The 26,394-nt window shown below is 40.7% G+C and overlaps 1 protein-coding gene across 2 annotated transcripts in view; it reads left to right on the forward strand.

Annotated features, from left to right (window-relative positions):
* The window catches only part of UROC1 (urocanate hydratase 1), a 39,277-nt gene that overhangs the window by 9,931 nt on the left and 2,952 nt on the right, over nucleotides 1–26,394 (forward strand). For both annotated transcript variants that reach the window (XM_014872112.2, XM_088171434.1), the window contains exons 5-20: nucleotides 1,787–1,880; nucleotides 2,329–2,388; nucleotides 5,269–5,397; nucleotides 6,073–6,134; nucleotides 7,045–7,111; nucleotides 7,671–7,814; nucleotides 11,528–11,616; nucleotides 12,088–12,150; nucleotides 12,333–12,512; nucleotides 13,026–13,123; nucleotides 13,367–13,439; nucleotides 14,409–14,530; nucleotides 19,014–19,084; nucleotides 19,984–20,082; nucleotides 20,513–20,612; nucleotides 23,316–23,397. In XM_014872112.2, coding sequence (XP_014727598.2) covers nucleotides 1,787–1,880; nucleotides 2,329–2,388; nucleotides 5,269–5,397; nucleotides 6,073–6,134; nucleotides 7,045–7,111; nucleotides 7,671–7,814; nucleotides 11,528–11,616; nucleotides 12,088–12,150; nucleotides 12,333–12,512; nucleotides 13,026–13,123; nucleotides 13,367–13,439; nucleotides 14,409–14,530; nucleotides 19,014–19,084; nucleotides 19,984–20,082; nucleotides 20,513–20,612; nucleotides 23,316–23,397 — 1,533 coding nt within the window. The remainder of the gene's footprint in view (nucleotides 1–1,786; nucleotides 1,881–2,328; nucleotides 2,389–5,268; nucleotides 5,398–6,072; nucleotides 6,135–7,044; nucleotides 7,112–7,670; nucleotides 7,815–11,527; nucleotides 11,617–12,087; nucleotides 12,151–12,332; nucleotides 12,513–13,025; nucleotides 13,124–13,366; nucleotides 13,440–14,408; nucleotides 14,531–19,013; nucleotides 19,085–19,983; nucleotides 20,083–20,512; nucleotides 20,613–23,315; nucleotides 23,398–26,394) is intronic.

Consider the following 26,394-nt stretch of genomic DNA (forward strand, 5'->3'; position numbering starts at 1 on the left):
TAAAACAATAGAAAACACTCTGATTTCTACAGACAACCATGTTTCTATGCTGCTCATATTAGCTTGGGGTCAGCTCTTGCAGAATTCAGCTAAAGAGTGAACAAATGGAATATTATCTGAAGGGTTTTGCAGAGCTGGACTTCAGAAGACCCTGTATTAAACTACAGATGATGACTCCTTCCAAGTAGGCTTGGATGAGATGGTCCAGCAGCTTGTTTCCATCACTGGCATCAGTGATTGTTTGATAGCTTCAAGTATTTGTATTTTGTGATCATTTCACTGATCATTTTCTAATAGATTGTTGCAGTCTCATAATGAGAAAGTGCCTTTTGATCTCTGTAGTCTGAGAGTGTTTGATTTTTGTTTTGTACATCCCAGGGACCATAGCTCCATTGAAGTCATGTTCTTGTGCCAGAGCACTCAAGTGATACCTGGATGTTGGGTTTCTTATGTCCTGAGTAATATGATGTGTAAATATCTCCTCTTGATGAATTGGTATCATTCCATAGAAATGCTCTTTTATCAAGTTTAGAACTGCAGAAATCCCTAATAAAAAAGGCACTGTGGAAAAACTCAAAGGCTTTCCCTCCTGGTTTGGCAATGACTACAAGGCATTTGTTTTAGTATTCTGATTTAAAAAGCCAGGGTAAAGTGCATGTTATCATGGGAGGAGCCCATTTACTGAATCGGTGGAATACACATTCCAGATTTTGGCTCATGAGTTGGACAGTTGATGTCCCTTTTTTTTTTTTTTTTTTTTTTTTTTTTTTTTTTGTGTTGTTGGCACACTTTAGCCTGACCTTTATGGTGTCGCTTTCCCTGCACAAAGCAAGTATCCAGCCACTGAAGATCTGGGGTCCAATAAAAGGAAGATCATTTAGAAACCATGCCAGAAGATCCCATCCCCCTTTAGGCATTATCAGTGTTGGTAATGGTGGTGTTTCTTACAGAAGAGGAAGGAATAAACTCTTGATCAGTGGTTTTACTTCCTTCAGGTCTCATACCTCAGAGTCCTCAGCACAACTGTACTAAAAACCTGTGCAGACACAGCAAAGGAACTGTCCCTGCCCTAAACAGCTACAGTATGAATACAAGAGTAGGAGTTTTAGAGAAATTTGATCCACAGATTGTGGAGAAGAGAACAGTGAGATGACCACAGCAGGTGGCATTAAGGACATTTAGTGCCAGGCAGCCTGAGCTGGGATAACTTTGTGACTCTTTGCCATACCTCACCTCTCAGCTTGTGGATGAAGTGCATTTTAGTGAAAAGGCCCATATTTCTCCTAACTAGTTCAGGTTTTGAGAGAGTGGGTTTTTTTTTTCTGAGATACAATCTTAAATAACAAGGGTGGATGAGCCTGAGGGCAACTTGCAGTGATTCTGCCTTCCTTGGCATTGCAGGACTTGGCTGCTTGCCTGGCAATTGTTGCAGAGGCCACCTCCACCACCCCCCTGAAAATTAAAAAAAAGGCAGTTAAAAAGCAGTGAGTGTTCTTGGCCACCATATTTATCAATTGTGATTAAATAATTCAGCAGATGATAAGCTGAATGCAATTTCTTGGTTTTGCTTAGTTCTGATAATAGTTAAAAACTGATTTTCCTGTTAAAGTACATGTGTAACTTCAGATCTGTGCTTTTTCCTCTATTCTTCCTCCCTGAATAAAAGCCTGCAACTCAGACAAGTTTGAATATCCCTGGCATGCAGAGATATTCCAGTGGGATGTGTTGTTCTGGTTGCTCTTGTGAGCTGGAGTGCTTCTTTAAATTGTTGTGCCTCCCCTTCCAGAGCGTACCCCATAGGAGAATACCCTTGCAAGACCAAATCAGCTGCTGCCATCATGCTGATGATCATGAACAACCTGGATCCCTCTGTGGCTCAGGTAAGGTACAGTAAAAGGAATCTGGATTCACAGGCAGCAGCAAATTGGCAAGACACTTCCTGTATGAGTTCTCACATAAATACTGAAAAAATTAGACATACAGGCACTATATGCAGCAGCTTGGCTGATGCCCGAGACATAGAGCTCAGCTCTTGGTACATTGCTTCTACAACTTTGTTGAAAAATTAGTGCTGATGCTTCCTGTGCCTTTGGAAGCTCATCCCAGTAATAGTGTTACAGTAACAAACTCGGAATTTTGAAAAATAATATTAATTTCTGTTCTTAACTTATCACTTTTACAATGTTACCTTCTGATTTCAAGAACATAGAGAGTTTTGATGGAATAAACTCTAGAAAAGATTTATTAGCTGCATGGCAAGAATAGCTCAGAGATGCAGTAAAAGGTTTGAGAAAAGTGCTCGCATTAATGTTGAATTGCCTTTTTTAGTTTCCTCAGGAGCTTGTCACTTATGGAGGAAATGGGCAGGTCTTCAGCAACTGGGCACAGGTAGGACATTGCTGGGTTTGCAATTTGTTTCACAGAGCCAGTTTCACCCTCCCCCATGCACATTCTGCTTAGGCAGTTTGGGATAATTCTTGGCAGTCATTGCCTTAAAATACTCCAAAACATCCTGTTTGGATAGGGGAATGCTCAGTTATGAGCTGTGTGGATGGAGAGAGCTTTATTTAGTAAGGAGAGCACAGACAGCCCAACAGAAATACTAAACATGATACCATAAACACAGCAAGCTGTGTAGGATGATACAAAGACCAGTTCTTTGTCTTTCTCTGATGCATATGTATGTGCCTCTGTATTTAACACAGATAATTTTAGAGTTTAAATCTAGGAAACAAAAAAAGTTTGTCCTCTATTTGTTTGTGGTATTTTTGCAACATTTTTCACAAGTAGTGGAATAAAAAAAGGCTTTGATTGAAGAATGAGCAATTCTGAGTCTTTTTCCAAGTAAATCAGAATAGATGTTAATATTTGTGTTAGCTGGCCAGTTCAGGCTGCATTCTACTAAGGACATTAGCCTTTATCTTCTAAGAATAATGGCAAGTGGTTAAAAGCCTCTCTAAAATCAGAGGATGTTTTAAATTGTGTTTGTATAATCTCTGTTCTCTTACATAAAAAAAAGGTCAACAAATATACTCACTTTATTCTAAGTGCTGCAAAATACATGTGGAAAAGGTTTTCAGGAGATCTTTGGAATCAGCAACATATTTAGAATTCTGTTTGCAGTGCAGGACAGAGTCAGCACAGGTAGGAAGCTGCATCCCCCTGGAGAGCAGCATCCCTCCTGAAGGCTGGGAAGGCCTTGATTTCTGACTGCAGCTGGAATTGGCAAAAGCTGACCTAAGGAGCCAGCTTCTGTCATAAAGAATCACACATGCACCTTGTTGTGGCTTTATCTGAATCTGGCTCTTGCTTATTGAAGAACCCAAGCAAAACTAATGTGTGGATGAAGTTCCTAGTTAGGGAGAGGAATGGATTCCTCACTGTAGCATGGGACTGAGTGAGCTTTCTTCCCAGTTTGGGATTTCTCATCTGTGATTAAAAGAAAATTAATGTTTCAGTTTCCTAATCAGGTAAGTTTTATCTAGAAGTTACATGGAAACTTTAGGAAAGTTCTCAGGCAAAACTGTTCTGATTTTTTTTTTTTTTCAAAGAGAGGTACCAGGGCAAAGCTCACCATTTCTTTATTCTGTGCATTAACTAATAAATGCCAGTTACCTATTGCCCGTTAGCTGTGAGTGTTACAGCATTTCTGGTGAGCAGTGCCAGCAGTTTATATAAACCTTTATTGGTCTGGCAATTCTTAGGCAGATGTTGGTCTGCAAAGTGAGGTAGAAGTTCTTCCAAAGTCAGAAATATTCTTTTCTCTTGTTCTCATCCAAGCCAGTCCTATGACTTGCAGTTGTTTCACAGCAGAGCAAACAAAACCTTTTTGTTTTTGTTTACTTAGAGTAGCAATCACATGAATGATTCAGTTACCACAGAACGTTTTAGTCTGTTTGTAGCTTGAAAACAGCATTAAAAAAAAAGAAAAAGCTAACATTGCAAAATTCACAAAGGGTTCAGTTTGGTTTATATCATCCATGCAGACCTGTGCTTTCTTCTGGGTAATTTCAAATGAAAGAACTATGTCCAGAGCTAACTTTACAGGCCTGCAGACCACAGACCTGTTTTTTAAGCTAAGAAAGGCTTTTCCTTCCTCCTTGCTAGTTATGCCTTTCAATGCCAAAAGTTCTATTTACCTTACAGTTTCTAGTTCTGGGAAGCTGTTTAGGAGAAACATTGGGATGTTTTTCCCAGACTGCTCGGGAGTTGAGGGTTTAGCTGGTTACCTGTCCTGTCCTATGACACGAATTCAATTATTCAACATTTTTCATAAACAAAAACATAGAAAGCAAGACAGTAACTTGAATAACTTTTTCCTGTTCAGCTGAACTTCCAGCTTGGGGAATTGGCTGTGTTAGAAGGGACTGGCTTCAAATCTGTACCTGAATTTTTAATTCAGATCAAAGCCACAGCCTCAGCACTTAAGTGCCTTTGTTTATTTGTCACTGATACTGCTGCCTCTTTGATCTGCAATTCTGGGGGGTTTCTTCCCCTCAAAATTTTGTGTCCCTACAGAAACTCCAGTTTCAAGTAATTGTTGAATTCCAATATTGCATGGGGAAGTGAATATACTGAAAGTCCTGTAGAGTTTAATGGGCTTTGTCACAGACAGTGATGGATTGAAGTTAAATTTAAAGTCAGTTTAGGTGGTAAAAGTGTGTATTTTGGCAGTAATCAAGGGTAACTATTGAAGTATGCAGAAAAAGCTGAAATAGATTTGTGTACTCCAGGGTGCATCAAAGATTTTCTTCTGTGTCCACAACAAAAGCTGATTTTTTTTTTTCCCTTGAGAAGAAAGCTATTTCATTTTGAAGTGCACATTATAAAAACCATTCATTGCACTAGAAGATGCTGAATTTCAGATTAGGATCAACAATAAGCATGAGTATTTAATCACTTCTATAGGGCAAATTTTGCAGCTTCGCTTTGGAAGGATTGCCAGAAAAGTGCCAAATACAAGTGGTTAATCTCAAGATAAATTTAGAATGGCCTTAAAAGTGAAGGATATCTGGGGTTTGTACTGGAGAAATTATTCTGGAACTTATTCAGACTTTTGTTAGTTGATGATTTGTGTTTCCTGGTGAGTGATATCCCTTAAAGGACTTTATTGAAAGTGAGAGTGTGTTGAGAGCTCTGTTATTCCATATATGAATGTACCTCGTTATCTCTATAGCTGTCTTCATTCTCCAAGATCAGCAGCTTCACAAAAGCCAGTAAATGTAAGATGCAGATAAAGTCCCTCTTTTCCTTGCTTTTTTATTTCAGTTCTGGTTGGTAATGCACTATTTGTCAGAGATGACAGAAGAGCAAACCCTGGTGATGTACAGTGGGCATCCCCTGGGGCTCTTCCCCAGCCACCCACGTGCTCCTCGTTTAATCATTACCAATGGCATGGTAGGTACTAGCATCTTGTTTTCTTTTTCCTCCTATTCTGTTTCATTTTCAAGTGTTGGCTGAGTTAAAATATTACTTATGCTGTCTGAATTTACTACAAGACACAGGAGAATCTGGGGTGGAAAATCTGCAGCGTTTTTTCCAACACAGCTGCTGTCACCTCATGTGTGCTGATCTGCAGTGATGGAGGAAACAACCTTCTCCTTATTAGAAAACCTCTGTTCTGACTGAGTCTGAGACAGTTCCTTGCCCCAAACAGTTCAGCTAGGCTCAGTCTGGAAGATTTAAAAGCCCTCAGTAAGCAAACATGATTATTAATCAGAGGCTCGGATACCTGGACTGCTTTGCTTGGAAGGCAAGGTGGGCAAGTGGAAATCCTGGTTCACTGCCAGTATTTTGAGCCATTCAATATCCATTCCCCTGCAGGTCAGTTTTGTGGCTGGGGAACTGCTCTTCTTAAAACTTATGTGCCAGTCACAGTGCCAGGAAGACTGGACATATTTTTTTCTAACTCTAGAATACAGGAAATAAAACACTTGAATTACTCCTTCTGTTTCTACTGTTTTTCTGCGTATGTAATAGTTACAGAAATAGTTAAAGAAACCTAGGCTGTTTAAAAGACCTGCTTAAATCCCTAATTTGTTCATGTGGATTTTATTTTGGTTGTTTTCTTAGGTTATTCCGAACTATTCCTCCAGAGATGAATATGAGAAGATGTTTGCTTTGGGTGTAACAATGTAAGAAGATAACTCACTATTAATATATATCAAGTACTTGACTATAATTCAGACATCAAGCAGTGACTGCTTAAAATTTCTAATGCAGATGGGTTTCAACTATGCTGCATAAAGTACTGACACTGCAAAGCATTAATGCACATTTAAATGGAATTGCTGCAGTGTCTGAGTTATGTTCAGCCACATATATAAGGATGTAATTGAGGTCTGTTAGGAATTAATATTGGGTTTATGTGTGAAGTTTGGCTGAACAATAGCCTGAAGCCATAATCATAACCTACTTAAAGCACTTGCTAGTTCTAATTTGCAGTGGTTGTTTTGCAGTCTATGGAAAACACAAGTTATAAAACATTCTTTCATGCTAAAAGAAACTTTGAAGTAGAAAATGATCTTTTTAAACTGATTTTGACATACTCTTCTACTGTTGATGAGCACAAGATTATAATTCTTTTGTGTACCAAAGAGAATAAATTAAAACAGCCAAAGAGCTGTCCCACTTCTCTGGGGATTTTGTGTGAATGTGGTCAAACATTCTGGGCTAAAAGGTTCCAAAGTGGCCATGTGTCAGAGAGGCACTGAAACCAAATGACACAGAGATTCCAATGAGGTGAAAAAGTGTGTCCTTTTGTCCCATCACTGTGCTAAACACCAAGACACTTTTACACTTGGGTTTTGGTTCATGCATTTTTCAACTCCATTTAATGAGCTAAACACTCCTCCAAAAATACGTTGGTGCATTGCTAATGCTAATGATAAAACTCCGAGTTGAGAATTTGATAACAGCAGACCTTTAACAACAAATTGGAGCAAAGAGGGTTTTTTGTTGTGCTGGAAACACCAAGTGGACAAGTGCAAGTGCCAGTCCAGCCTGAGCCATGTGTGGTGTCACTGTGCCCCTTGCTGTCCCCAGGTATGGCCAGATGACTGCAGGGAGCTACTGCTACATTGGACCTCAGGGAATAGTCCATGGCACCGTGGTAAGGACCTGGGCAAAGCTCTGCCAGCTCCTGTTGGAGGAAGCTTTCTCTCGTGGTTGTTGGCTATGGGAGTGGATTGGATTGCTGTGAACTTGTGGCTACTAAAGAAATTCTCATTGCCTGCTCTGTAAAAAATTAATGTCTTTTCACTTAGATATGTCTTATCCAGAGCACAGGCCTGAGGGTATTTGCAATCAAGGTCTCAATCTGAGCTCATATTTAGCTACAACATGTGAAGTATGAATTGACCAAATGTGTTATATAAAAATATTTTCTTGGCTGTTTTCCTTAGCTGTCCTTTGCAGCCACCCTTAAGTCTATATTGCCAGAACAGCATGTTGGGAACCACTGATTATTCTATTTCATGGTGAGAGAAATAAGCATAATGAGGACAGATGGTTTGACAACATCATTTTGTAACATACTTCCATCTTAAAGGATTAAAGTGTTTCATGGTGCTGATGACCCCAGAGTTGCAAAGTCTGTTTGATAAGGGAGGGCAGATGTTTAAATTGAAGTGGGAATGGCTCCTGGTGATGGCTGTGTTTGTTGTGTGCAGCTGACAGTGCTCAACGCCGGCCGTCGGTACCTGCAGGCACAGGAGCTGTCGGGGAAGGTTTTTGTCACCTCTGGCCTCGGGGGCATGAGCGGGGCTCAGGCGAAGGCTGCAGTCATTGCTGGCTGCGTGGGGATCATTGCAGAGGTGAGAGCAGTGCTGCTGGCTTTGTCTCCTTGTGCTGGGTCAGAGCCCTCCTTCTTCTGACCTGGCAGGTTCCTGAAGTAACCCCGACAAAACAAACCCAGTAAAGATACTATTTTCTAAGATATGTTTCTTCTTTTTCCATTGCTGAGCATTTTCCACTGCTATTCCACTCTGTGTTCATTCACTTATTGGATCAGACTGCAAAGCTATGGACTTATAATTGCTTCAGAAATGATGCAGAATGATGATGTCAGATGAGCCATTCCCAGTATTTGAACTACCCTCATTTCACCTGTGAAAAAGTGTAACCTCCATAGGCAATTCCCATGAGAACTGTATTCTCTTATGTCAAAAATAGTCTATGTTAAGAAGGTGTTAGTTATGTTATTTAACTTTGATTAACCTCTAAAGCTTTCAGCACCTTTATCAGATGCAATAGGGAGTACCTATTAAAAATGTTGGCATGGTTCACTCATCGAGATGGGTTCTAATGAAATTCCTTGACGTTAATCACAAGCACTTATGAGAATGCCAGTTTTTAGGCAATGAAGGTAAGTTCTGCTGAGAGAAAATGCTGATGGGGAGAAGTTCTGCAGTACCATTTTTCAAAACTCATCCACTGTATATCTTTGTAGAGAGTCTTTCATCCTGTGGAAAATTTCCCTGTTCCTGATATGCTAAAATATCCCAGTTATTTCTTCCCATAAACAAAGAGAATCTAATATTGATTTGTGATGGAAAGACTGCTAATGCCCATGCAATTAGAATAGTGGAAGATAGGGATATCTGTGGGTCCAGTGGGTCCTAAATATCATCATCAATGTAGAACACAAACATCATCATTTGGGAAAATATATATGCCTGCAAGTTTTGGGTGAAATAAATTTTCACATTAAAAGGTAGCAGTAGGTTCTCCCAATACCTGCCCTGCTCAGCTCTTATGCTTATCACAGGATTCTGTTCTAGCAACCAGATGGAAGGAGGGACTGCACAAGCACTTTTAGGAGAGATTGTTGCTCTGCAATTCTGTGCAAATGGTAGTGATGCTCTTTAGTTGTTACTGATAAGTAAGGCTTTGTAGAAGAGAGGCCTTGTAAAATCATGGTTCGGGCCTATTACTTCAGCTAAGTAAGAAAAGGACTGTGGGAAAGAGAAATTAAACTTTTCCATGCATTTGTCTCCTCATGACTGGCTTTGGTTTCAGTGCACTGGAGAAACATTCTTGGATGAGCAGATCCAGGACCGACCCAGACACACTGAGCTCTTCTGAGGATCTGCATGGGATGGGCTCTTGTTACTGCACAGAAAAAGGGATTTCTGAGAGCTCAGCTCAGTCAGAGCTGACTGGAGTGGGAGCTTGGCCTTCTCAGCCAAAGTCATTTTTAGACAGCTGGGAAGCCTCTGCTGTGGGCATGTCACAGTGCAGTGGAAAGAATAAGAATGTCACAATCTGACCTATTTTAGTTACAATTAAACTTCAAAACAGAGTGGGTCAGGCTTCCCACGTCATGTGCAGTAAACCTGGCTGCTCTGGCTACCTCAGGTCTTTCATGGAAGGTTTGGGCTTCATCAGCTTTACAACAGTGGTGCAAAGGTGGTTCTGTTAGCACATGGGTTTTGGGTGTATTTGAGATCTCATCAGGTACTCCCTGCAGGTGAAATAAATTTATTCCATTTATGATTGAATAAATTGCTAATGAATTAATTATCTTTATTTAGACTTCTGCCACCATGGTTTTTCCAATGCTGGAATACAAAGGAAAGATTTCAGTGAATGCCATTCACAGCCATCCTTTGTCCTTTTCATCTCTATGGCTGCAGCTGATTTTGTTCAGGAGACTGAATATCGCCTGGTTTTTATCTCCTGTGAGATGATCCTTGTCGGAAATGAGCCTCAGGAGCACATGTGGATAGCTAAATATATGTACATATTATTTATTTAAGGAACTATTTATGCAAATGACATTGAATTGTGCAAGAGATCATTTTGTCAGCCAGGGCTTCTGAAGCTCTGACAGAAGGGATTAGTGGTGCAAGTATTTTACCTCTCCTGTTTGACAGAAAGCTGATTGTAGTTTTATGAAATAATTGTGTGGAGGGCCAGATACCTCCTCTGAGCTGCACTGAGCTCTCTGGGGTTACACTGGAGGCAACATTAGCTCATCATCTTTGTGCAATTTTTTAAACTACTGAGATGCTGATCCAAAAATGAGCATGTTTTTGAAAGGGTGGTTCAAAGGAAGCTACTTTTCTTGAGCCAGCAAGTCTGTGAAAGACTAGGAATGTCAGAGGTAGCTAAAGTAAAATATGTAGAATGTGGTAACATTTAAATAGATCTGATCTGTGTTATGTGGGGATTTAAATTAACCCAATCCCTATAATTCATACAGACCACTTAATATTTTTCCTCCTGTGCTGATTAAAATATCTGAGAAGAAGCTGTCCCCCATGGAACCTGATTTTATTGAATAATTCCATTGGCAGTGACACTGTTATTATCATAATCTGGGGTTTGGGAAGGGTAGTCTTCATTACTGATATGGAAAATGATGGATGGTGTTCCATGCTAAGAATGATTAGGAAAGAAAAGGTTTCCTGGTGTTCAAGCAACTCCTGAATACAAAACTTATTTAATTTACATATAAATAGATTCTTAATGAGAAAGAATTAAAATTATGAGGAAAGATTATAGAGAAGTAAAAAAATGCTTCAATAAAATACTAGAAGATACTCGGGCTGTGTGTTCTTGTGCACACACATCACTGTGGGGGTTTTAAATCTGTTGCTGCCACAGAATATTGGTTAAAATTAATTTTGCCACTTGCCTTATGCCACTGATCGCTCATTATAAATGCATTAATGATGTGCAAGCTTGTACATTGGACCATTAATATGGAATCTGTGCCAAAGCCTCCATCATTTGTCCATCCATTTATATTTTTATCCACCTGTCTCTTAGGCATATACCCACTGGCACACACAGCAGCTGAGCCCAGACGAGAGTACAGGTTTGGGATTGAGCTTGTTTGGAACTTCAAAGTTCAGGCAAGAGGGAATTAAAGACATATTTTTGTTTTGCTCTGTGCTATTTTTCAGTGGCATTAGGCAGCTGGGACAGGAAAATGCTTTCCTCTTTTCTTTCCATATTTGGTTGAGGTTTTCAACCAGCAGTCCAAGAACAAAAGTGAGGTTAATTTTATTCATCAAACCATAACTTCATCTTGGGCAGCCTGGCAGAAATGTCTCTCTGGGCTGACCAATGAAAATATTTTCTTAATTATTGAAAAATATTATTTTCACCAAAAAATAGATTTGAAAAATAAATTGAAAACATTTTTGCCTTTTAACATAATCATGAAAAGAAACAATAGGAACACTTAAAACTTGCAGAAATATACTACCTCATACAATTTCAAAGATAAATTTTGATTCATAAAATATTTTGGTGGTGTATGAAAAAAGTCAATTTCCTGCTTTGAGCCTGGAGTAAAAGAGAACAGAAAGCTTAAAAAAAAATCAGAGGCAAAAAGTAAGTATTTGAACAATAGTTATATATATTATCTATATCTTTATGTATGTATAACTCAAGGTAATAGTAGGGCTATTATCTTTAGTTTTTGTTACTTTTTCCTGCAGGGTAATTGAAAATCTGAAGGTAAAAATGACTGCATGTGGGGAAACGGGAGCTTTAAGATCTCTGCTGTTTCTGTTAGGTTGATGAAGCAGCACTTCTGAAACGCCACAAGCAGGGATGGCTGATGGAAATCTCCAACAACCTGGACCACTGCATTGCTCGCCTCAGGTATGACTTGTGGCATAACTCAGTGAGTTAATCTCTGCTTGCTGACCCTCCCTTCCCATCTTCCTGCACTGTGCCATTGGAGTCTGCATATAGGAGGGGTTGAGGGACACCTCATCTGATTCCAGGTCTGCTTTGGAACGTGAATCCAACTTCCCAAGCTGCAGCAGTCTTTATTAGTGACTACTACTGCTCCACATCATTTGTCTATGTTAAACATGTCTTCAGTTAGTTTCATGAATATGCATGGAGCAATTACTACTAATGTTACACTTGCAGCATCACTCAAGCTTCATGGAATCCGTGATTAGCAATTATGTAAATGTTGAAAGATCTGTTTCTGAGATAAGTGTTGAAAACAACATACAGGCGCTTTTTTTTCCTCTTTTCTGGTTTGATTCTACGTGTGATTTGTATATTTCAAGATAGAATGAGTTGCGTTTTCTTCAACCAATCTTTTTTATTATTTTCTAGAGAAGCAAGAAAGAATAAAATTGCCCTCAGTTTGGGGTACCATGGGAATGTGGTAGATCTGTGGTAAGTAGCATGAATGGATAATGAGTACATTAATGCTCTGGCTTTTTGGTCAGTGTAGAATTAGTTCCTAGAGTTGGAAAAGACATTAAATATAGAGCTGAGTACATTACTCTAGATGCTGATGAAGAAGTGCTGCCAGAAGGGAGATCTTCACCCTTGTGTTCCATTTGCTGTCCCCTTAGGGAGAGGCTGGTGTACGAGCTGGACACAACAGGAGAGCTGCTGGTTGACCTGGGGTCAGACCAAACTTCTTGTCACAACCCATTCAACGGGGGGTACTACCCAGTGCAGCTGGGCTTTGAGGAGGGGAAGCAGCTCCTCTCCTCCAACCCAGGGAAGTTCCGGACGCTGGTACAAGAGAGGTGAAGGTTTTGACAGTTTTGACAATACATCTTCCTAACCTTTGGGTCTAGTTGCTCTTCAAGAGATGCACTCCCAGGGTCTGATCCACTATTGGAAAGAAAGGGTAGATTGGGCTAAAGTAGAGGCCAGAACAGTGATGCTCTGTTTTTCAGGTTTTTTTCCCTGCTTTCTTTGCGTGCTACTTAAACTGTTCTGCAGTTTTGTGCAAACTGTTTTTGTCATCAGCTTCTGTCTCCAGAGCTGGCTGCAGTTGCTTGGCTGAAAGATGTGACACCTCTTTGCTATTTTGTGAAGTTTCCTCAATGACTGTAAATCACTTGAAGATTTGGGGATAACAGGTGCCACAGAGACTGAAAGCATCTCAATTGATGCCTTGTGGGTTTATGCCTGAATTTATCTGGGGTCTTTTCATTCCCTCTGTCTCCTCCTACTCCCGTGTCCTTGGTTAGTTAATGATATCCTTTTTTATATTTAATTGACCTCAAGAATATTTGTTTCCTCCTTTATTTCAGTCTGAAGAGGCATGTGGCTGCTATTAACAAACTAGCTGATAAGGGCATGTTTTTCTGGGATTATGGCAATGCTTTCCTGTTGGAAGCTCAGAGAGCTGGTGAGTAGATCCTGGAGCTGTAGGTGGAAACAAGGACAATCCTGCATGCATCCTCTCAGCTGTGCATGTTTAGTAGGATAGGGTTGGCCACTGTAATTCTAACTCCTTCTTCCTCTTTTTTTCTTTGAGACCCCGACCCTCCCTTGGCTGAGGTACAACCTTCATAGGAACTTGTGTGCAGTCTGGTTTTACATTTTATAGTTTTCCTCCCTCAAGTGCCTGACTATTAAAATTCTTTTATAGGTGCTGATGTTGCAAAAAAAGGAGCAAATAAAACAGAATTTCGATATCCTTCCTATGTTCAGCACATCATGGGGTATGTTGGGCATCTGCAATGATAAGTGATCTAAAGGAGGGAACAGCAGTAGGAAAATTGCTCTCACAGGTGTTATGCCAGTTAGTGTAAGCTAGCCATTGTCAAATCAACACTCCTTTACATTAATCACTGCATTTTGTCTTCCCATGAATTTTTCCTTAGGCAGTTCTGCTCAAGAAGAGCCAGGTCACAGCCTCAAACTGTGACTAGAGGCAACTTCACTTCCGGGTGTTAAATCTGAGAGATCAACTCCAAATCACCCAAGCCTTACATCTGCCCTGAAATTAAAAGCATGATGGAAACAGGACACTCTTCTGCCCATGCCACCAGCTGTGCCACCTGCCCACACTGCACATGCTGCCTGTAGAAACAGCTGAGCTCAGGAGATCTGTTGAGGGATTGGATTTAGAACTCATTTTTCCTCTGACTCACGCTTAGCTTGCCTATGCCATGTGAACAAGAGCCTGAACCCAGAGTAAGGCCCCAACCAGATTAGATCTTTTCTTCCGGCCCTCAAGTGAAGCGTGTCTCACCATTGTACATTAACAATGTGGGCAGCAAATGAGTCTGGACTCAGGCACTCGGTCACAACCTGCACTTGTCTGACAGTGTAGATGCACTCGGGGTTAGCCTGGGTTAAGGACACAAAGACCAGGCAGCAGGGAGAGTATATTTGATTGAAACAGAAGAGAAGCTGCAAATCATCTGATGATGCACTTGACTGAATTGTCCAACATGACTATGAAAATTCTGGCCTGACTATACTTTTATGTACCAGTGGATGGCTGCATGAAACAGCACTGTTTAATTTCTCAATTAATGGTCCTTGATGCTTCTGTTTAGATTAGTGCACTGAAAATGTTTCAAATTCTTCAGTCTCCAGCTAATGAAAGAAAAGCACTGCTAGCAGCCAGGATAAATAAGGAAAGAATTTCAACTATCTCTTAATGAAACATGTTCTCTTCCCAGGGACATTTTTTCCCTGGGATTTGGGCCATTCCGCTGGGTTTGTACCTCAGGTGACCCACAGGACCTTGCTACAACTGACAGCATTGCCATGTCAGTGCTGGAAGACTCCATCCGGCAGGGAGGTAAGGCATCATCCCATGCCCCCTCCCTGGGGGGCTTCTGGGGACCAAAGGAAACCCAGAGTTGAAATATCTGCTAGCTTTTGGCTGAAAACATGGAAAGCAGGCTCTTACAGGTTCCATATAGGCAGGAAGTTTTGCTGTTGCCTAAACTCCAGGTAGGGAGTGTAACGTGTAGGTAAAACATAAAAACACCATGGGTGTTGACCCCAAAGCAATTTTGGCTAAGAGCCTTTCTTTTTATTTGTTACAGGTGTTTTTAAACTTTGTCACCTTGAAACTTTAAGGCAATCGTTATCTTTCACCATCAGGTCTCTAAGAGTAATTTAAGGAGTCAAATTGCTTTGCCCCTGTCTCCCAGACAAATGAGGCATGAAAATCTAGGGAGGCTTTCAAGAGGTTAGCAAGGAGAGCAGTGGCAGGAAACCCAGGTTTCCTGGGTGTGGTGCTCCATCCAGTGTCATTTTTTTGTGATTACAATTTTGAGGTCTTTTTTGTCATTTGGTAATCGATTGACAGCTATTTCTACTGACTGGTGGAACCAGTTTGGAATACCTGTGTGACCCTGTGTGCTACTCTAGGATCTGGGAGTTGCACTTTTCCACATCCCTGAAACTGGGATATTACTGATACCCCTGCTTATGAATGGGAACTGAGACAAAGCTAATGTTGTGTCAGCAAACATTAATCCTGATCTCCCAGGATGGAGAGGAAGGCCCTACCCCTTTCCCTTTCTTTGTCTACCTTTGCAGTTACCAGGCAGCAGGCTCAAAACCTTGTCACTGTCCCCAAGCACTGGAGTCCTCAGCTCTTCTGTTCTGAGCACCAAATTTTGTTTTCCAGAACCAACAAAAGAATCTTTGAATTTTGAGGAATTCTGCCAGATCAAAAGGAAATGGATCAGAAATACAAACCATATTTTGAGAATGAGAGCATAATAATTTGTTTCCCCTGGTAATACTGAGATATTTGTTGCTTTTTTCACGAAAGACATTGAAATACAAATAGAAGTGTAAAAAATTTTGAATGCTCTCTTGTCTGGAACAATAAGCACTGGGAGAATCCTGGGTGGTATTTCTGAAAAGGATATACCATGTTCAGACGTCTCTTATTTGGAATAAAACCACTCTTGTCTTCCTATAATGTAAGGCTGGTGTCCAGCCTCCTTTTCCTCCCAAGAGGTGAATTATTGGTACAGTGGGTCTGACTTTGCAAGGTCCTTGGTTCTGTCTCTTCTCCTGATCTTTCCTTAGGAGACATTTCCAATAAATAGCACTGGAGTATGAGTTGTGTTTAATACAATAACCCAGAAGTGCCTACTCTGTTCTGTGGATATTGAAACTTCCATGCTTTTAAGCCTGGTCCCTTGGCTTTATTGAAGGGAGGGTGAAATTCATTACTGTTCTTCTGGAGCTGTCTTCAGAAAGCTGCAGTAATTTTTCTGGCACGTACTGCAGCTTCCAGAAATCTTCTCTCAGGACTGAACCACTGTATGACCTTTGGATGGTTTGCATTGCAAGGGTGGGAAATGAATCAGTTACTGTGTGTACAGGAGTGTGTGGGTGTTCATATGGATGTAATGTAAAGCTGAGGAGAGAAACCTCTTGCACAAACAAAAAGCATCGACCTATTGCTTGTATATTCTTAATTTAAATGAAAAAAGTTACATATAAAAAAATCCCAATAGGTGAAAACAGGCTTAAGGGCAAGGCTATTATTCGACTTGTTGTTAAACTTGACAGGACAATGGGAATCTGATTTAAAGAGAGAAAAACAGAATTTGATCAGAAAATAAATACCCATCATGCATACGTATTCTTGAATAATCCACTTGCAGTCCACTTTCTATGAGGCCTGGGTTTGGACCAAATTTTACAGTCTGGATAACCTCATGCACATACACATCTGAAATCTGAGCCTACCTTTGAAATTTATGCAAGACTGTTCTAAAAACTCAGTGAAAACTCCATAGAGCTGAACTCTGTTGCATTCCAAGTCTAAACTTTTGACTTGGCCTGGAGTCCACTGTTTACCATTCTTCTTCTTTTGTAGAGATGAATTTCTTTCAGAGTTTATGAGAATTTATGTAGTTTTATCATCTGCTTCTACTTTTAAGCTACCTGAGCTTTTAAAAGAACCTTTGCATGAGAGATGCAGCACTGATGACTGGGGTGTAACTTGGATTTAGGACCTCTGTGGTAGTTTGAAGGCTGAGCTGATGCATAACAATGTAAATCTCTCTAAGGGAGCCCGTCTCAGTCTCTGTGTTCCTTGGGACAATTTCTCTGGGTACACAATGCTTTTCAGTATATTTTTTAAACCCTGGGTGTGTACAAGGGGCTATGAAATACTAGAAGCAGTAAAATTGCTTGCCTGACTTCAAAACACACTCCTGTTGGGATGGGAAGAGTTTAGCAAATGAGATACATGGAGTTACTCTTAAGTTAAAGTCTTCTAGAAAAAAAACTGGTGAGACTTTTTTTCAATTGAAGGAAATAAGACTAAACAAAAGGGAGTATTCCTCACTTCCCCAGAGATAACTGATGAAATCCAACTGTTTATTGGAGCTGGCTGGAAGGGACAGATGTGCTGTGTTGAGATAGGTCCTTGTAGCCAGTATTCTCATCTGGCTTCCCTTTTAGATATGTTCTGTAGATCTTTTCTTCTTAAGATCTTTTCTGTAAGTCTGTGCACTGTGAAGTATAAAATATGGCAAGTGTTCTCTGATACAGCTTATAAAAGTGATAGAAAGGAGCCCATTCTCTGTTTTTTTGGTTTTGTTTTGCTGGGTTGTTTAAGAGATATTCCAATAAACTCCCATTGCATATCTATATAACCTAAGAACGCTCCCCATTACCTTCAAGAGGCTGCTTCCTTCAAGCTTCTGAGTGGCAGCACAATCCTATTAGGACAGCACTAGCAGCTGTTTCATCTTTCACTCCCTGCAAAGTGAAGTGCTGACATGTTAATCCTCATTGCAGAGTTTAGAAGCTATCACTTGAAGCCAACCCCTCAAGCACTGACAGGTCTTTTTAGGATCATTAAAGCTTTTGGTATGGAAGGCCTGCTTCTGCAGGAATGAGCATATTTTTCATTTCCCTTTAGCAATGTGTTTAACACAGGTTCAACGTGAGCTTCTAACATTTTCCTCTTTCCTTTTTCTAGTTTTCCCTGCATAACTGCTGTCATGCTGCCTTGTGCAGGAGCAGTAGTGCAAACTCTTCTCAGGGACCATTTCAAGTTAGCAGCATGCAGTTTCTCCAGCTTGACTTTGAAACATAAGTTACCTGTACATTATAATTTGCCATGAAAAGGGGTGAGAGCTGGAAAGTAACAGAACATTCTGTCTTGGCATCTGCAGAGATGATTGACTTGGAGCTGCAATGCATGAGCAGGTCACTGTGGCTCAGCCTGTCACAGGCCAGCTGAGCCCTGGTGGCTGAGTGTGACTCTCAGGGCAAGGTAATGTGACAGAGCTTACAGACAGTAATTTCTTCAGCCACTGTAACCCCATCTGAGCTGTAAAACCCCCTAAATGAGGATAGAAAAATAACCTTTCTGTCCCATTCCTTACCCCCATCCCTTTTGTGACTCACTCACTACAGATGGTGCTGTGCCTTTGGAGGCAGCTGATTGTTTTGAGGTCACCATGTATCTGACTGATATGTGCCATATTTCACTGTCTTTCACTTGAAATATCTTTGTTCCTATTCCTTTTTAGTTTTTCTGATTGAGATAGAATGAGACAGACAAAAATGAAAAGAGAAGCTGGAGAATGCTAACCCATTATATATAATTGTCTTCTTAGGTAACATACAAGGTGTAGGGTGGATTTATATATAAAGTAGCTACTGCATAATAAATTTTCCTGTGCAGTTTTTGTTCCATAGAAATGTAAGACAAGAAATCTCTTCATTGGATAAAAGACCTCAGTTTTATCTTTGTACCAAAACATCCAAGGACCATGCTGTACAGAATAACTGTGGTGCTGTAAATCTGCATCACAGATATGGTGTCCACTGGTGTAACTTATCTTCAAGTGTATGTTGTGAGCTGCTTTTGAGCATTTCTGCTGGCTGCCTCAAAGGAGTTATTCACTACAAGACTGGATTGCAATACCCAATGTCATGAAACTGCGACTTTAGCAAAGATTTGTAATAGATTGGCATTTAGTAGGCAGTAAAACAGGTGACCAAAAATGGACAGTACATGTAAACCATATTTCAAGGTTTAATTTAGTTTGCTGAAGATCCAAATGGGAGTTACTATTCTAGCTGTCCCCTGAGTGGCCTCTTGTACCTTTCTCTAAATATATGATGCAGTTACTGCATCAGCTGCACAGAGGACTTTATACAGCATTTCCTATATGCGTGCTTGTATCTGAGAGTAGAATGTGACTCCCTAGTGCTGCCAGATGAATTAAAGTAAATTTAGAACATATTGCATTAATTTTCAAACTGTATTTTTTCTTGTTTTCTCTTGCAAGTGAGCACATCTGTGAAGCAGCAGTACCATGACAACATCCGCTGGATTCGGGAAGCCGGCAGGCACAGCTTGGTGAGTGCACAACCTCCTGCAGCAGATGTGGATGCTCCTGGTCCTGAATGCAGCTCTTGAATGCTGGCGTGAAAAGCAGGAATGGAAACGTAGTCTGTAGCTCTTGAGGCTGACAACTGAAACCCTTCTCTTCACAGCAGGATTTTAGGTTGAGCTGAAGCAGCTCTTTCTTCCTCATCTGGAAATGTTAAAATAATTCAGCAATGTCTACTCCTGTATCTGGAGAGAAACATATCTGTGATTCATCCTCCACCTGTTATAACCACCTTTCTTTCACAGTGCTATTCAAAGTATCCCTCTTGGCATTGCTGTGGACCAAGCTCCTCACATGTGCAGTTCTCAGACCCTTTCCAAAACAGGTGATAGGGCTGAAGAGCTTCCCTCCTTCTGCGTTGTGGGAAGCAGGACATCAGTGGATCATCCTTTCTTTTCCTTTTCGGGCAGGTACTCCCTGTGAAGCCAACAAGTGATGCTGTAGAGCTCATATGTGCTCTCCTAATCTGGCAGCACAGCAGAGCTGTGCAGGACAGATGTTCTTTGCCACATTTCTCTTCCAGCCCACCATCACCAGTTCCAAACCTCTGCTTCTCAGCTGTTGGTAAGGGATTTGTTGATAGAGGGATTATAGCCTAGCAATCAGGTTGAGTTAAAAAGTGGAATTTACTGGACAGTAGCAGCTGAATGCAGAAATACATCTCATGGATTGTGTGAGTGGAGATAAAACTAAGTTCAAAGAGGGATTTTAATTTTTTTTTCCTGGAAGCTGGACGTTGGTGAAGAAATAATCTGCACTTTCTTCTATAGAAGGAAAGGGGTCACTCCTGTGACTCCATTCATCTGGGACATGAAGATAAGCCAGCTGCAGAGAACCTTATCCCTCTATCATTTTTCTTTTCCAGGTCGTTGGCTCTCAAGCCAGAATCTTATATTCTGATCAGAAGGGACGTGTGTCTATAGCTGTGGCTATTAATAGAGCCATTTCTGAAGGAAAGATTAAGGTTTGTATCTTTTGTCTTAATATGCTCTGGTAATTGTGTCTCATATCTGAGACTGGGGTGGCAGGTGGGAAAGGAGAAAGCTTCAAACAGTGAGAGCAGAAGTGCCTGTTGTTTACATGGGGCCAGTTTGTGTTAGAGCTCAGCCCTCTCTGCCTGCCACCAGTATTGTGCTCTGTCACAGGAGAGAGGTGGGTTTAGAAGCTCTCTGAAATTTTGTTTCATGATGAGACTGCCTAATTTTCTGTCTGGGCACCTACAAGCACAACATATCATTCTGTGATTTGCTGGGAGCACAAAGCAGGGACTGTAACTCCTTAGTAGGTCCCCAAATATTAAGACTTAAGACAGAAGTGAATTGAGCAGAGAATGGTCCTCAGCAGAAGTGTCAATCTGTGAAGGACTCCACTGTCTTGTCCTTGGCTTTCTCCAGGCTCCAGTAGTCCTGAGCAGAGATCACCACGATGTGAGTGGGACTGACAGCCCTTTCAGAGAAACGTCAAACATTTATGATGGATCAGCCTTTTGTGCAGGTCAGTGAGCAGCTGAGGCTTGTCTGCCTGGGCCAGCAAGGAAATGGCTTTAAAACAGAAATAGCTTTTTTTATGCAACATTTTTTACATGTTTTTGTTTAAAAAACACCCTTTAATCCCAATTAATCAGATTTCCTGAGAAGCTTTGTGGGATTTAACAGTGATACAGATGCGAATGTGGAGCTGGTTACATAGGAGAGGTCCTGAACACTGCTGGAAATTCCATGGAAATGCACCAGATGTATCTGAATGCAAATGGAGAGCAGTCTCAGAGGATTGTATCTTCTGATTGATTTGAATTTTGAATCTTTTTCAAACAGATGATCTGATTACAGCCATGTTTCCTTGGAATCCACAAGATCAAAATCAAGTGTATAATAATATTTTGCCTAAATCCAAGAGGTTAACAGCTGTTTTCATTCCATTGCCCGAGGACTCGAGAAAAGTCTGGAGTTTCTGAAAGGAACTTTTCTGGTCATAAGGGAATATTGATAATAAAGGCTAAGAATAAAAGTCAGGCCTTGCTGCTCACCTAAAGTGTGACTGTGGGCAAACTGTAGATTTGCTCCAAAAGGAGCCTTTAATTCTGCATACCTAACCTAAGTTAAGCAGACTCTGCTTTTCAATTTGTGAAACCATCTTTTAGAGAAATATCAGGTTGGAGACCTGAAGAAATGAATGAAGTGCTAAGCACTTTTTAACGCTAAATCTTTCTCAATTTTCCATCTGTAAAGTGGAAATTAGGGTAATAGCTTTAGCCCAGTGGTGTTTCTGTATGTCATGAATTGGCAATCACAGAGGTGTGAGATTGGAGGACCTGCTGCTGTAGAAGGAGAAATTATGATAGAGGAAGCTGAGCATATTGAATTACTTCCATTATGGGAATTCATAATAGAACCAAATTATGGCTCAATTTTAAGGAGAAAAGTTCCCTGTTAACTGGATTTCCTGGTGAAATGAGGCTTTTAACTCTGTTCATCAGTCCCACTTCAACACTTTTTGAGCATGTTGGCTAGTTCTAATAGGCCAAATAGATGCCTTGAATAATATTTGTTTCTGAGAAGCTGAGAGAGAATGGTGCAGCTGCACAGAGAACAGAAATTCAAAGTAATGTCTCCATCTTAGCAACATAAGTAATCATCAGGCAATGCCCTCAGAAGAGGGCAATAGGAACAAGGCTTGCTAAACCCCACTGCTCATCATGCTTTGTGGTTTTCTTTGCATTTTGTGATTTGTGTGATCCATTTGCCTTCTTCAAGGGCTTATCTAAAGCCTGTTGGCCACTGATATCACTGGTCTTTAAAACCAAGCCTAAATCTATTTTACCAGATGAGCCTCTGAAAGCAATGAAAGAACATTTTAGGTCTTCCTTTCTTCCTTCTACAACACAACTTTTGAGCTAGTTTGGGTGAAATTTACTCCTCTTTAACACACAGGACATTTCCAGAATGTTTATTAGTCTCATTTTGTTTTGAAGCACCTCAGCCTGATGGGTCATTGCTGCTCTGGAAAGTGTATTTCAGCACAGATATTTGCAGTCAATGACCTTTATTAAAGCCAAGGAGCAGCAAATTATTGCATTGTTAGTTCATTCCTTGTCCAACCTCCACTCTCATCAGGCCAGTGGCTGAGGAGAAAATCTGTACATTAGAGAATATGGTGATTTAAATCTCTCCTATTCAATCTCGACAGCACTGTAATTATGATAATTGTGTTATTAAAGTGACATAATGTCAGATAAAAGATGCCATAATGGAGCTTGTGAAAGGATTTAACATAGATTAGCACTCAAGTAAACTCATTTTTCCATCAGACACATAACTGTGCATCTGCAGATGTGGCTGGTGGGGATATTGTTGTTTTTCTCTTATTTTTTCTATTAAAAATATGGCAAATTATATATAGATTTTTTCTGAATTAAATCTGGATATTTTCAGTAAATTTTACTCTCATAATCTGTGTGCACCTCTTTTCCACCTCTCTGGGTATATGCTTTAGCACAAATTGCAGTGAGTATACAAAATTCTACTGAATAATTCAGTGGAAATCATGTATTAATCAAATATATTTGTTTGCTATTTTTTTTTTCTTTGGGGGTTTTCATAGACAAACCTTCTCAGTGGTTTCAGCAGTTCCTGTTTAGGGTAAAATTCCCACATATTGGAAGAGAATTGGAGTGGATATAATTTTCATCCCAGCTTTGTCCCCAGAATGCAACTCCTTAGTTTTAGGCTGTCTTTTTGCACAGGGCTGAAGTAACTCTGCACTTGGATCTGAAAATATTTCAAACTTCTGAGAACTGCAAGGTGTGTAGTGTTCCAGGTGTCCTGCCCATTTTGAATCCATACACATGGATGTGTCCATGTTTTTCCATGACTGAGGTATCCCAAAGGAGTGCATTGTATTTCTCTCCACCCTGAAGTATCTCAGAGCTGAAGATTGGTAGGTCCTTCAGCTGCTTGAGTTGCAGACAAATGCAGGAATCACCAGCATCCCCATAAACCACAGTGTAAAACTGGCATTTGTTTCCTCCAGAGTCAGGGCAGAGTGGGAGACAAATCTCTCTTGCTCAGTGTGTATCTGTGAGAGAAGCTGAGAGTCAAACCTGCCCCACAGCCCCAGGGAAGGTGCTGGGGGAAGGAGGGAGCAGCACAACACCAGAATGAAGGTGGCCCATGAGTAACACCTGTGCTCTCCTCGCAGACATGGCAGTGCAGAACTTTGTGGGAGACTCGTTCAGAGGAGCCACCTGGGTCGCGCTGCACAACGGGGGTGGAGTTGGCTGGTAAGAGCTTGTTTGTGTTCCTGCAGCTGGGCTCTGCATCCTGTTCCTACTGCTGGGTATTGTGTGGGGAGAAGACAGGAGCTGCTGAAAAGATGTGTAGTACCAGAGGAGAACAGTTGTGATGGTGGGAAGGATGGGTTTGGAATCAAGGACTGAAAGGACAAATCATAAAGCAAAGTATGACTCTTTTTCTAAATAATGCTGATATGTCCAGGAAAAGTGTTTTGAACACTGGCCACAGTACAGTTTGAAGAACTTAATTTGATGAACAAGGACAGTCTGCTGTGGTCTTTTGAACAGATCCTGCCTCCAGTGTTGTCTTCACACACGCACAGCCAGAGTGTGAGTGGATAGATTATGTTCAGGTCTCCTCTTAAGCTGTATTTAAACCTGTGACCTTAGGACCCCAATATAAATGCTCCTGTGCTGAAGTGCAACGAGGGGTTATTGAGACAAACCAGCTCAGGTGCCAGCAAAACCCCCAGTCTTTTTCTCCCTGCTCGTGCCCAGTAGCATTAAAGACCTTGGCCAAGTAAGGACTGAATTAAACACCTCCTTCACATGATGTGCAGAACTAAGACACATGCCTAAACTGAAAAGCAGAATGAAAGAAATATTCTCTATGGAGATGGAAACTAATCTCCTCCATATGCCACTGAAAGGCTACCTGGATTGGCAGAGATGCAGGAAGTAGGAAAGCCTGGCCACACTGCACTCTTTGGTTCTGGTTTGTATTTTCCAGCATATTCCAACAACACCTCTCCTATCTACAGCCCTGTCTTCATTTGGTGGCATCAGCAATCAAAAGAGGCACAACTCTCTGTTAAATACTGTGGTGAACCCTCATACTTCCCTGTTTCAAACAGTGCTGGAATATGCCAAAAAGAGCAAGCCAAAGAACTTGTAGCAGATGTTATCCTCAGAGACATTTTATGATAATTAATTGTTATTCAGCTGGATGAGCTGAATCTAGAAAATATCCCTTCAGGTCAGCTGAAAAAACTCCCTCGCTGTACTGTTAATTCCTTTGATTTCTGTGACATAACTACTTCATAGAAGTGTGCAAGAGAGCAAAAGCTAACAATGGTAAAAGAAAACTTTCTGAGGACTTAAGCACATGGAGTAAAGATTTGCCATTGCTGATTTCAGTGATAAGGACCCACAGCCATGATTTCATTCACAATTTCCATAATTCTGAATGGAAAACACACACTAGAATGTCTCCCTACTCTGGTCATCTCAGTCTGAGGTTCCAAAGGTAGCAGCAGACAAGTTCTGTCCAAATTTCCTTACCTGAGTTTAACCTTTTAAAATATCTGCTTATGAAATACAAGCAAAGAAAATCACTTTTCACAACATGCTGTACAAAATACTTGGGATATTTTTATGATAATTATATTTATTATAATTGCTAAAAGAATTGCTTATGCCATGAGTGTTCTGTGCAGTGAAGATAATTCAAAGGATACAAATGATCCTATTCCTTTCTGGTGTCTTTAAGGCCAATCTTTCCTGGACACTTTTAGCCCTCTGTGCCATTCAAAGACAGCTTGGTTGAATGGTGAGACTGCTCTTAGTTCTGGAAAACTGGCCCTGACCACACTGCAATTTCAATTATACTGTTTTAGTTGTTTTGTAAGTGGAGTTGCATCATTAAAAGGAACTTTGCCAGAAGACAGAGCAGATTTATGCTGTAATTTATGTAATGCATCAGAAAATTAGTGTGTGGCTATTCAGTGAAATCAAAACATCTCTGGAAAAGCAGGGTTTGATTCTCCTTTTTGTCATTTCCTATAGCTGCTGGGGGCTTGTCATTGCAGAACAGTATCTGCTCACCTTGTTCTGGAGCAGTCGTAGCCCTCTGTGGTTAAATTACTCTGCCTCGGTGCAGAATGCAGGAGTTGAACTTCGGTGTGTCCCTGCAGAGCCTTCACCAGCCCCGTGCTGAGGCTCAGCTCTGGTGCCCATGTCCTGTCAGGGATGTCTTGGCCAGGCAGGTGGCTCTGCTGGGCTTAAGGAATGCAGCACCACCTTGGCTGGACAAAGGGCTGCACCCCTCTGCCTTCTGAGGAGAGAGAGGAATAATTTAAAGGTAGCTAAAGAAGAAAAACAACCCCCAGCCATAAAAATTTGCTTTATTTGCGTGGAAGAGATAGATGCCTTTTAAGCTTTTGACTCTGTTATGCTTTTTTCTCTAGAGCACCTGCCTTTACCATAAAGAAACCTCCATACGCGATAAACTCTTTTTGTCATCAGCTGATTTGGAAATGTGAAAGTGGAAGTTTATATATATTTAGAAACAAAAATACATATGATTAGAGAGAAATCCAGTTGTCATTGGCAAGGTTCTGCCCTGGGAGTTCAGAAATGGGTAATTGCACTGTGTTTAGCTGCCAGTCCTCCCTGCAGAGGCTGGGCTTGCCTGGCACTGCTGGCAGATCTGCTGTGTCTTCCCATTGAGACTGCACAAGTGCCTTTTACATGCTATATTTTCTATTAAAGCCTTGTGAGACAAACAGGAAAAGCAGGATTAATATTTATTTAGTTGGAATCTGCATCACATGTACTCTGAGAGAGACTTAAGATTAACATAGTCTTGACTATAATTACAGCAAATGATTGTTATTAATTTTTGTTGCCTGTTTGCAGGAGAATGTATATTAGCACAGAGTAGTATTACCTGTAGTAACAAAAAGGCAGAAGCAATTTAAGAATCGATCTGCATGTGACATCTTGATTATGAGAGAGGCCTTGTTTTGTTTGATCATCTTAGAAGGAGACATCTGGAAATTATAGGAGGTAGCTTAGGTCAAAATGTTTCTTTAATTACCTGAAAATGTGACCTAGTGCTAATGAAGGCAGAAAGAAGGTTTTCTAGAAAATCCATCATAACAAACATTGGCATTTAATGTAGGAGTGATTTTAGACAGTAGAGCAGATCCTAGTGAGTGATTCTGATTTGCACTGGAGTAACTCCATGTAAATCAATGGAAATTG

This window comes from Sturnus vulgaris, chromosome 11 (assembly GCF_052056855.1).
Source record: "Sturnus vulgaris isolate bStuVul1 chromosome 11, bStuVul1.hap1, whole genome shotgun sequence".
Classification (NCBI taxonomy): domain Eukaryota; kingdom Metazoa; phylum Chordata; class Aves; order Passeriformes; family Sturnidae; genus Sturnus; species Sturnus vulgaris.